Genomic DNA, 11,349 nt, shown 5'->3' on the forward strand with positions numbered 1-11,349 from the left:
ACATGATTTCTGTTCTCGTGGAGGCATAAAGCACTGGTTAACTTCCTATGCTGCAGGCGATAGCCACGGCTTGTTCACCCCATGTTCGTGCTGGGTGTACGTCCTCTGTTCCACTCAGTCCCTTCTGCCAACTGGTCGACTTACAGTTATCACACAGTACATTCTTCTCCTCATTGGTAGTTGAGTGAGAACGTAAAAGAACAAAGACACCGTGTTTTAGGTTCGAATTTTTATTTTTTGCGAAAAAGTAAAAAAGGCATGTAAAAGAGCGAGTGATAGTCGATGAGCAAGTAGGTCAGTCTGATGGAGATGCTCGAGGAACTCTGCCAGTTCAGGCGGTGACGTTGATGTCCTCCCCGCGGCGGTGCACGACGAACGTCTCGTCGAAGTGTGCGTTGGGCACGTCGAACTCGAACTCGACGACGCGCCTGTCGAACGGGAATCCGGCGGGGTGGTTGTCGCCGTGCTCCAGGATGGGGTGCTTCTCCTGGGAGACAGCAGGGGTGACGATGGCGAAGACGCTGAGCGGCAGACCGCTTCGGGTCCCGCGGGGCAGCGCCAGTCGCTGGGGGAAGCCGAAGTGGGAGCGGAACTCGTCCAGGAAGAACTTGCTCTCGCCCTTGATGGCGGCGATGGTCGACTGGTGCAGGTCCGAGTAGCTCGGCGCCTCCTTGCCGTACAGCGAGAAGTCTCTGGAGCTGCGCTTGATGTCGTTCTCACCGACGGACACTGCAAAAGGCGAAGTATACGATCAGCACCAGTTATCAACTGATTCTAATAGGGCAAGCTTCATGTCATTGGCTTTCGGGAGTAAACTATTGAGCCATCTCAATAACAGACTATCAATTACGAGAATATGAACGTATGGACAACAGCCTCTGAGCAGAGAAAATCTCTGAGCCAGCCAGGAATCGACCACAGGCCCCTTCGCATGGCGATCCGCAATGCTGCAACGCTAAATGCACAGCTACCGATGTGGACTAGAGCATGCATCGTTTAAGAGTAAATTTTACTGTGTTGGCCCCACTAGGCAGGAAACTGCACTGGATGCCCATTGCTGCAGAGTGTTGTGACGTAAGGGCCAAACATTTCCTATTCTTTCGGGATGTTCAGGTAGAAAGTGGGACTAGCTGAAGCATTCGGTTTAATTTTGACAACTCGGAACCAAAAATGTCACTTTTCTACCTAAACTAAACCTTTGCCTACAATACAGATTACTAGGTCAATTCGTCGTAGAATTCGTTTGCACTTCGTTGACTACGCTAACTCACAACGAAGCTGTCGCCTTACAGCTTTATCTACACCTCGGGCCATCCTACTGAGCAATCTACCACCACAACCTGCATTTCAAAAAATAATATACAAGGTGTCATGCGCAATGTTAATGGCATTGCTGCAGTGGTAACAGTGGTTCCCGTCAGGTCACCAAAGTTAAATACTGTCGGGCTGGAACAGCACTTCAATGGTCTGCCAAGCGCTGTTGGCAATCATGGTGCACTCAGCCGTCGTGAGGCAAAATGAGGAGCCACTTAACTGAGAAGTAGCGGCTCCAGTGTCGTAAACTGACATTGGGCTGGTAGAGCAGTGTGCTGACCACATGCCCCTTCTTTTGTGCATCCAGTGACGCCTATGGGCTGAGGATGACACGGCGGCCAGTACATTCTGTAGGGGCTTGATGGACTTTTTGGGGAGAGTTTCTCTGACATACACAACATTTCATGTATTATACAGGGAGTAACAATTATAAGTGCAGATATTTTGGAATGTGGAAATTTAATACCTACACACATCTGTGAGTCGCTTTTTTTTCTATGTGTCGAACAGTCTTCCCACAAACACATCACAAACCTTACGACCAGAGATTTTCTGCATGATCGTAACTGCCCCAGTAGGTAGGCCACACCTATCAGTATAGACTAACCGTTCTGTGTCGATGCATCCACACTTAAACACATGCCCTGCTGATCAGAGGAAAATTAGCATTAGTAGCCTGCTCATGCCTCATATGCTTGGAGGCACTAACTAACGTGCAAACATACCACTTGTTAATAGCTACAGCTATTTGTCGGCAAATGATGTTAATACTAAGTCACTGTCCTCAGTATGCGACGAGGATGACATCTGCTACTGGTAAGGCCGCCCGGGGTGGCCGAGCGGTTCTAGGCGCTACAGTCTGGAACCGCGCGACCGCTACGGTCGCAGGTTCGAATCCTGCCTCGGGCATGGATGTGTGTGATGCCCTTAGGTTAGTTAGGTTTAAGTAGTTCTAAGTTCTAGGGGACTGATGACCTCAGCAGTTAAGTCCCATAGTGCTCAGAGCCATTAGAACCGTTTTTTTGCTACTGGTAAGCCACCGAAAACAATTTCGTCTAATCTGGCACTATCTTTGGTAGTTCCGCTTAAAAGTAACACGGATTCATTAGCCAGTAAGAACTATTCCCCTCATCACTTACGCTTCTGGTTGAAGATGTCCAGAAGAACGTAGTACTGCTTCCTCTCCTCCAGGCTGAGTTCGCGGCCGAGGGCGTCGTACTTGGGACCAATGAAGACACGGACGACGGAGTCGACTTCCTTGTCGCTCTTAACCTTGATGTGGTAGAAGAACGGCTTGTGGTTCAGGCGGCCCTGGCGAGCCACAAATCTGAACTTTTCACCGTCTTCAGGCTTGGAGAATGGCAGAGCGTTGTTGATTTCAAAGTCGAAGCTGTCGAAGTATGTGACGAGTTTGTCGAAGGTGATATCTTCAACGGTTACGCCTGGCAGGAGCAGCTGAAATTGAAGATTTAGTTTAGTTCATGACTAATGGAGTGCTCTGCGAGAAAATGTATACTTTCATATCAGAGGTTTCAATAATTACCTCCTCGTGAGTGTAAGGCTTCAGAAGGTTCTTGTAGTGGTAGAAGATGGAAAGAACGCGCTTCGCGATCCTGTAGAAGAGTGGGTCCCTCAGCTGGGTTTCTGGTAGTTGAAGGACGCTAGCAGGAACCTAAAACGTAAGTAAGTTATGTACCCCCGCATCAAAACACAAATAATACCAGTGTAACGTCAGAGAGAGTAGACATCATGCGGACATACTCCGTATCGGTGAACAGGGTCAACAATGTGGCCGAAGAGGGAGATGAGGTTCCTGAAGTATGCGCCGTAGTACTCCCAGTTGATGTTCTCGTAGTTGCCCTCGACGATATTTCCAAGGATGTTGGTGAGGTCCTTCTCTCTCAGGTTGTACTTCTCGTAGTTGTACTGTTGTTTTAGAAACATAAGCAGTAATGATGGACGCATTCCCTATGAAATCGTATTAGAGACAAATCTGCGAGGACACACTTACGCCTGACAGGTAGCCGTAGTCGATTCCGTCGCGGATCCTCCTCTCGTAGTTCTTGATCTCTTCCACGTACAGGATGTCGACGTTGCGGGGGAAGACACCCTCTGGGCGCGCTGGGGCCTCGAGTCCGTTCTGCAGCCTCAGCTCAGGGTAGTAGCCGACCTGCAAACGTAATACACAATTTAGTGTCGTCGTTCGGAAGGTGGATTCTCCACTGTCGTTGCAGAAAGTGAAACTGGTGCCGAAATGGGACGTACCAGCACTGGGTGGTTGTAGTCGATGGCCTTGACGTCAGGCAAGTGGTTGGACAGCCTCTCCAGGTAGTAGCGAGCCAGGAGCTGCTGCAGTACGAAGAAGAAGCTCTCGCCGCGGTACTTGTACTCGGGAAGGCTATAGTTGGCAGGGTTCAGCCAGAAGGGGTACTTGTAGCTCAGGTATGCGTAGAAGGAGTTGAGGCCGACGTCTTCGGTAAAGTAGGAAACCAGCTGCTCGGGGTTGCTCGGTACGGGGTAGCCGGTGTGGTTGGAGTAGAATATATAAGGAGCCTCCTTAGAGCTGATTTGACCTGCAGAACGGAACACGAAATTTTGATTAGCGATTGTGTGATATAACGTTTTGCTGTAACTGCAGCTACTTGCTGAGTTTGAGTGTGGGTTTTAATTACCGTATGACAGCGAAATTCGGTAGATATGCTTACGCATAAATTTTGAACCTATTTACGCTGGAGGATAACGTAGTCCCAATTATGGGCATGAGCAACAGTTAATAATAAAATCGACATTAAGTCTTTCTCAGTTTGTGGTCTTTTCTACCCTTGTCTCATTCCTAATCTATTACAAGAAACTTTTCTACACGTCATTCTTGCATTCATAGCACCAGATTCGCATTTGGTGGATAAAGCTGGAACTATTATTTTCCTGTGTAAATAGGTTCCGCATTAACTCATTAGTGTATGTACGAAATCTCGTTGCCATACGATAGTAAAAAGGCACACTGGACCTGTTTGAGTAACTTCTCTTTAATTATAACCACTCGGTATATGTTTACCACATATACTTTTTGTTATGAAGGAGTTTCATGTAAACGGCAGCAATTATTCCAGTCAACTATAAGTCACCCAACATAAAACAATATAACTTCTCCGAATACGTGACCATGCAATTTTGTTGTTATATAGAGCAAAGTCTTGGGCACTTCATTTTATTACATTTGCATCATTAGGTGTTCATCATCATGATGAAAGTCTGAAACGTTGATTTATACAACAACGTGATTACGCAATCACATCCACTGAAAAGTCTATTTTAGCTACAAGGGGCTTCGCTGCACATGAAGCAGTAACAATCTTTAGCGCTGTTGGGAAGTGTAACGGTGGTTGAGAGGGAAGTGAAGACCAAAGGGTACTTTTACACGTGGGCGCAGGAGGAGTTCAGTGGATGTATTGAGCATGTAGTGAATAATAGGAAGGAGAAATTTGGAAAGGCATTTAAAATGCAGGGAGAAGTGACGATAATTGTGAGGTATACTGTTAACGTATAAATTTTGTAAGACACGTCAACTGGCTTGGAATAGATAGTGTCTTGAAACGATCTTATAAGACCAAGAACAACAAAAATAAAACAACGGTAATGGTATGTGGTCAGTTACATAAGTCGATGTTGAGAGATCTAAATAACGAAAGGAGACACTAAAAGAAAGTAGATGATTTGTGCTATTTGGGCTTCAAAGTTGTTGATGATACGGGAAGTAGGGAGCATAGATAATGCTGACAGAAACAGCGAGAGAAGCGTTTCTGAAACGTATTTCTCTGGGGCGTTGTTTTTTACCGGTGTGTACTGTGGACTGTAAACAGTTCGCACAAGAAGAGAATGCTGAGTATTAGATTGACAGATCGAATATGGGAGAAATGAAATTTCTGGCCAGAACTCGACTAAAAGAGTGAATCAGTTGGTAAGTAGAGGGTTATGTTAGGGGCGGGGAGGGGGAAGAATTAAAAATTGTAGAGTGAGACGCAGGTTCATGTGGATGTACGTTGCAGTAGTTAGAAATGGAGAGGCTTGCAAAGGACAGAGTAGCGTGGAGAGGTGCATCAAACCTGTCATCGGATGGAAGACCACCATCACGATAGCAAGGACAACAACAACATGAGTCCGATTCGGGCAATTATGTGCTCAACAAACTAGTGGATAAGTATTTACTTACGATTCTTAGACGTAGTATACATTAAGAATCCTTCTGAATTTCAGCCACTGCTGAGGTGGGTACCATCGATTGTTGTTTAGAAAATATTTTTATTATAGCCAAACTGGTTGTCGATTTGCTTTGCATAGTGATGGCACCGGCAATGACAAGTGGGCGTAGTTTGTACACACCTTGCAGGCGGGCGTCATATGCCTTCTGGATGACCTCTGCGTTGACGAAGAGCTGTGGGTAGATCTCGTAGGGAGCTGGCAGGGTGACATCCTTGGTATCCTCGCGATGCAGCACAGCGACAGTGAGTGAGTAGACGAACAGTGCCTCGTTCAGGTGCTCCCGCGCCCAAATGGCCGTCTGGAATCAAAAGGACACTCGCTATACACGAGGAATGTTTCGGGGAGATGCAGTGCTTGCTACGACTTACTTCCTAGTGTCCAGACACAGGAGAAAATTTAGATGAAGACACAATTTGACCTGTATCTTCGCGTACAATCTGACTTTACGCTGCGCATTCCTTCATAACGATGTAATCCTCGCCTGGAATATAGATGATTGTTGCCCAGGAAACGATGCCCTAATTTTTAGGATAATTTGTGAGTTTCATGCAGTTTGATGGGGAGTAGTCGGATTAAGGAAAGATGTGCCACTCGGTGGTCTATATTTATAGTACGTAGGCCATGGGTGGTGTCAACGGCACCCATCACAAATGTGCACAAGACGTTTCTATCCTACTCCTTACCAAGCAAGCAACATTTAAGTAACTGTTTCTTTAAGTTGCTTGCGAAGATTCCGAACATCGGCTGTTGTGTGAGAGCTCAACTAAGACGTTTTGTTGCGGGGCCTCATAAAAGATTTGAGTATTCCCTTGGCGAAAATATGGGGACATGGAAGAACAGTGTTAACTGAGGAGGTGTGATAATTTAAAAGTCTAGAAATGCAAATGTGACTACGTCAGTCACTTTTGTTTAAAAAGCGGAAGCAATTCAGCATGTTACGTGAATTGCAGACATACTTTTTGTAAGACAGTTATCAGCAGGCCGAGTCTGATAACGGACTATGCTGTAGACTAGTTACATGGTAAGAATATGCAAAATCTTGATTGTCCACTGTATTATTGAATGCTTACGTAGCCTTTTTGTCAAGTAACAGATTCATTAACGACGACGATTGGGATGTTTGTCAGGCATTAGTTAATGATAACTAGGAGGTCAGCTTCAGTATAAAGAACTTTGAGATCTTTGGTATCTGATGAGGACTGCCTATGTTAGAGCACCAGATGGAAGACATTATACATATTATGAGCCGAACATGCCTTAAACGTCCGTCCACTGTCTCTTGTTAACGTTGGACATAGTGGTGAACGGATATCATTCAATACGCTGCTTCACGTTGGTGTTAGGCAAATAAGCAGAAGAAAAAATTGATAACGAAAAAAATTGAAGGTATATCATTATTTGCAAATACATAGGTATGATCAAAAATTAAGAGGAATGTTTGCTAATAACTTTCTGGTTCAAGCAAAATGAAAAATTCAAAACTGAGTAGTATTTTGTGGCGAAGCGCTCGTACCTTGATGAACGTCTCAAAGTCCTTGGCGAAGTAGAACAGCTCAAACAATGCCCGGGCCTGGTAGTAGTGCTTCTGGTAGTAGATGGAGAACACTTCCCCTTTGGGCAGGAAGCCAACGTCGACGTAGTACTTCCAGAAAACTTCGACCTTCTCTTTGAACTGTAAAGATAAAAATAACGGAAGTTCGCTACAGTTGTCTGGACGTACAAAAAATCAGATCCTGGTTTGTAACGTCACGTATTTATACCTGGTAGTTGTCGACATGTTCAATTGGTTTGTAGGTCTTTGCAATTTCCTGTTCTTCTTTGAGGAGTGATGGCTGCTGTACGTGGTAGAAGAGCGCCAAAATCTTGTTCTGTTTCTCCAGAAGTTCCTTACCGGCTGGAATAACAGTTAACAAAACATTATATACAATAGGAATCATTCAGGTGCTGAGATTACAACAAAATTGTTATAGCGGATATTGCAGGTTCTTTACGTTTTGTTCTTGGAAGGTTTACGTTCGCATTATTCATGAAAGAGACTAATACTAATGCCTCCCTATTATACATTATATTTGCAGCAGGATTTAGGAGTGTATTGGCAGAACGCTTGGAAGATGCATAAGGGCTACGAGAGACAGCGTGCACTACGCTTGTCCGCTCACTGCTAGAGCATCGCTGTGCTGTATGGGATCCTTACCCGATAGGGTTGACGGAGGACACTGAAAAATCCAAAGAAGGACAGCTCGTTTTGTAATATCCCGAAACAGGGGCGAATGTGTCACGGATATATTCGGAGAGCTGGACTGGCAATCATTAGCATGAAATGTTTTTCGTTGCGGGTTGTTTTCACGAAATATCCGTCAACAGCATTCTCCTCTGAGCGCGTCCGCCTGCTTAGCTGCGTGGCTACTTGCTTGCCTCCCATGTAGCGGGCCTGAGTTCTATTCCCGTCCGGTTTAGGGATCTCCGCCCGTGGACTGGCTGTTGTGTTGTCCTCATTGTCATTTCATCCTCATCACCGTCACGCCATTCGCATAACGTGGCGTCGACTACAATAAGACTTACATTTGGAGTCGAACTTCCCCGGATGGGGCCTTCCAGCCAACAATGCCATTCTATCATTTCATTTTTTCCTCTGAAGGCGAAAATAGGTTATTGCCGCCTACCTTGTGCAGGGAGATATGATAATCGAAATAAAATAAGAGAAATCGGAGCTCCTACGGAAAGATTTAGACGTTAGAGAGTGGAACGGTTCAGAATAACCCTCCGTCAGGCTCTTCACTGTGAACTGCCGAGTAGACATGTAGATGCGGATGTAGCTTTCGATACTGCTCTGTTCCTCACAATGAGAGGTCCAGTATTCGTGTACATGCGTCCTCTGCAAGCTAGCTAATGCATGTGTATGTGGCGCAGGGTACTTCTTCTCCCATCGTCAATTGCCTAATCCGTCCGTCTTAGCTATACTCTGTCCAATTTTCTCGTCCTGGTCCTTTGCGATTCATATGTGCCACGAAGTAATATGTTTCCCGCCTCGTTTTCAAACACACGTTCTCAGAATAGCAAAAGGAAATTTTTCCATAACACGTAACGCAAAACCGGCCATGAAGGGTTGATTTTTCCCTAATTGAGTTAACCAGTACTTACTCTGGTGGTAGTGCTAAACACTATACACGCTTACTCAAGAGTCGCTTCAACAAGTACGTAGAGGCTGGTAAGAGTGAGAGACTGTGAACAAGTAGCAGAGTGACGACGTATGGGGAAAGTATAGTCCGCTCACAACGACTCGAAGGAATTCGTAGGGTGAAGTGGGGTACGGAGAAAGCAAGCTCCACCCACCGATTCCCAGCACGTCTGAAGCCGTGGGTGGATAGGAAGTGCGGGGGGAAAATCCTGCTCTACAATCACGCAGTGCAGGTGGCATTACGTATGTGCTGACTCGTTTCGCACGACAATGGCCTCGTAACGTCTACAGTACACATGGCTACTGTATATTAGATCGCCAATTTTGGCACCATCTGGACACTAGAGTATTAGCAGGCTGGCGATACCTGAGTTTTACCGACTTCTGGCTATCCAGACGTCGGCTGCCATGGTTAAAGTCACCGAGAATAAATAATAGTGGTAGAAAGAGCGACTGGCTTACCCTCGCTGTGCGGTACAACCGCGGCGGCCGCAAGGGCTGCCAACAGTGACAGGACGACAACGGTCGCAGTCCTCATGTTGCTCGCAGAGGAAGTACGAATTGTGTGCCGGCGGGCGGGCTTCTTATAGCGGATGAGGTGTGCGATAAGCTGCCGTATCTGCGCACTTGGTGGGGGAGGCAGCGACCCCGCGACCTGCCAACGGTAAAACGCCCGAAGATGCGGCTTATGTAACAATCGACATTACAGTTCCCTGCCCCCTGCTATCGCTCGTGGTAGCCCAGTGGTCAGGATACAGACTGGCTTTACAGAGGAGCGGGGTTAAAATCCCAAGAACATCTAGCTTCCATCTCACAGACTTTAACAGTGTTGCCGTAGGATCCAGACGCAAAGACAAGCAGAGTTGTTACGTTTTCCATACAATACTAGTGTTATAGATATCGCATTATGCAGAAGACATTGTTAATAGCGGTCTTCCATTAAATTATTGAGTGATTCTCTGAAAATGGCTCCCGCTTAATTTTGAGAAAAAGCTCTGCAATCGTGTTCTGTTGTTGTGGTCTTCAATCCAGAGACTGGTTTGATGCAGCTCTCTGCGCTACTCTATCCTGTGCAAGCGTCTGCATCTGAAACTTACACCTTTCGGAATCTACTTATCGTATTCATCAATTAGTCTCCCTCTTCGATTTTTACCATCCGCCCTTCCCTCCAGTACTAAATTGACGATCCGTTGATGCCTCGGAACGTGTCCTGCCAACCGACCGTTTCTTCTTGTCAAGTTGTGTTACAAATTCCTCTTCTTCCCAATTGCATTCAGTACCTCCTCATTAGTTATGTGATATAGCCATCCAATCTTGAGCATTCTTTTGTGTTTACTAATGCATAGCAACTATGACTACTAAACGGGTACATAGTAATATCGGTATTATGTAGGTAACCAACTCTGCTATGCATTTGGTTTTTCATTAGTAGCCTGTGGTGACCATTGAACCTATGTATTTATCAATGCCAGTAGGTGTTTGTCATTGTCTGAAGTGGTGTACACTGACTACCTGGGTAGAATTACAGACTGTATGATACCGAATGAAACTATGTGGTTCCAGAGGCGTTTTAAAGTCTCAAACATGCATGATGTATATACTGGGTGTTTCTGTAAGCGCATGAAAAAATGTTACGCAAAGAATGCTCCACTGAACACTTTTAGGTAGGGAACTTGGCGTCAGAAAAGCCAGCTTAAGGAGATATGGAGATAAACCTGTCTACCGCTTTGTCTAGCACAACTTTTTTCCAGCTTATTTACAACTAACATGCGTACACGTTTACACGTACTTTGCTACTGATTTACATGTACACTCTTTATTTCCTGCAAAGAGACAAGGAGGACGAGCCTGATTACCAGGAAGTCGTGATACAGGTTTTGATTGCTTCATTTCCCATAAGGTGGCTCTGTTGTAACGTATTTATGTTGTCCTATGACAGAATGTGCTATGAATCAATGGCAGACCCTTTTTATTACTCACTGCTATTCAGAGACGTGCAGTATACTACGATGGAGCAGTACTGTCACAGTATCTCTTCGCTGCTGGGTTGGAAGGGGAGGTCTAATTCCATGGCCCGCGAGATGACCTTACCTGCATCCCCTTGGTTATTTCCTATGGGAATATCTAAAGCCACTTGTGTACGAGATCCTAGTTGATACGAAGATGCGGTTAGTTGCCAGAATTGTAGCTGCCTATGATGTGATTCGCAACACGCCAGGCATATGTATCGGGGTGCGTTAGGAACTTGTTCGCCGATGTCCCTAAATGCTACTTCCATCTGTCATCTCCTCTTTCAGAAATAATTGTTCCTCAATATATAATACTCTTTTGGCCAAACTTTTTTTATAGCTTCTCAATACACATCTTCCCAATTCATCACAACTCATTCTTTTATGTCGCCTACCCCCTCTTAAACATATTTAAATCTACTGAGCTCAGATACATAAACTAGAGAACGAGGCAATGCAGCAGCACAAAACAGTTAACACAAACAGAAATGACAAAAAAATGCAAATTGGCAAAGCAAGCAGCAGTATATCTAAATTAGCAAAGCAAATGCAACATTACAACTAATGTAAGGCAATATGCAGCTAGCA

At 45.4% G+C, this 11,349-nt stretch overlaps 1 protein-coding gene across 1 annotated transcript; it reads right to left on the reverse strand.

Annotated features, from left to right (window-relative positions):
* Window positions 1-214: 214 nt before the first annotated feature.
* On the reverse strand, window positions 215-9,371 carry LOC126237412 (hexamerin-like). Its single transcript, XM_049947521.1, has 10 exons — window positions 9,215-9,371; window positions 7,335-7,468; window positions 7,088-7,246; window positions 5,695-5,872; window positions 3,580-3,887; window positions 3,326-3,484; window positions 3,076-3,240; window positions 2,858-2,986; window positions 2,454-2,769; window positions 215-729 (listed from the first exon to the last, which is right to left on the reverse strand). Exons 1-10 carry the CDS (start codon window positions 9,288-9,290, stop codon window positions 332-334), a joined length of 2,022 nt encoding a protein of 673 aa, XP_049803478.1. The 5' UTR covers window positions 9,291-9,371; the 3' UTR covers window positions 215-331.
* Window positions 9,372-11,349: the final 1,978 nt, after the last annotated feature.

This window comes from Schistocerca nitens, chromosome 2, assembly GCF_023898315.1.
Source record: "Schistocerca nitens isolate TAMUIC-IGC-003100 chromosome 2, iqSchNite1.1, whole genome shotgun sequence".
Lineage (NCBI taxonomy): Eukaryota > Metazoa > Arthropoda > Insecta > Orthoptera > Acrididae > Schistocerca > Schistocerca nitens.

Bases quoted from the DNA above. Each gene is read 5' to 3' on its own strand.
- LOC126237412 (XM_049947521.1), bottom strand. From the start codon at position 9,290: ATGAGGACTGCGACCGTTGTCGTCCTGTCACTGTTGGCAGCCCTTGCG. The intron at 7,469-9,214 runs GTAAGCCAGTCG...CTGTTATTCCAG, and splicing joins GGTTGTACCGCACAGCGAGG to CCGGTAAGGAACTTCTGGAG. The intron at 730-2,453 runs GTAAGTGATGAG...CGCCTTTTGCAG, and splicing joins GGACATCTTCAACCAGAAGC to TGTCCGTCGGTGAGAACGAC.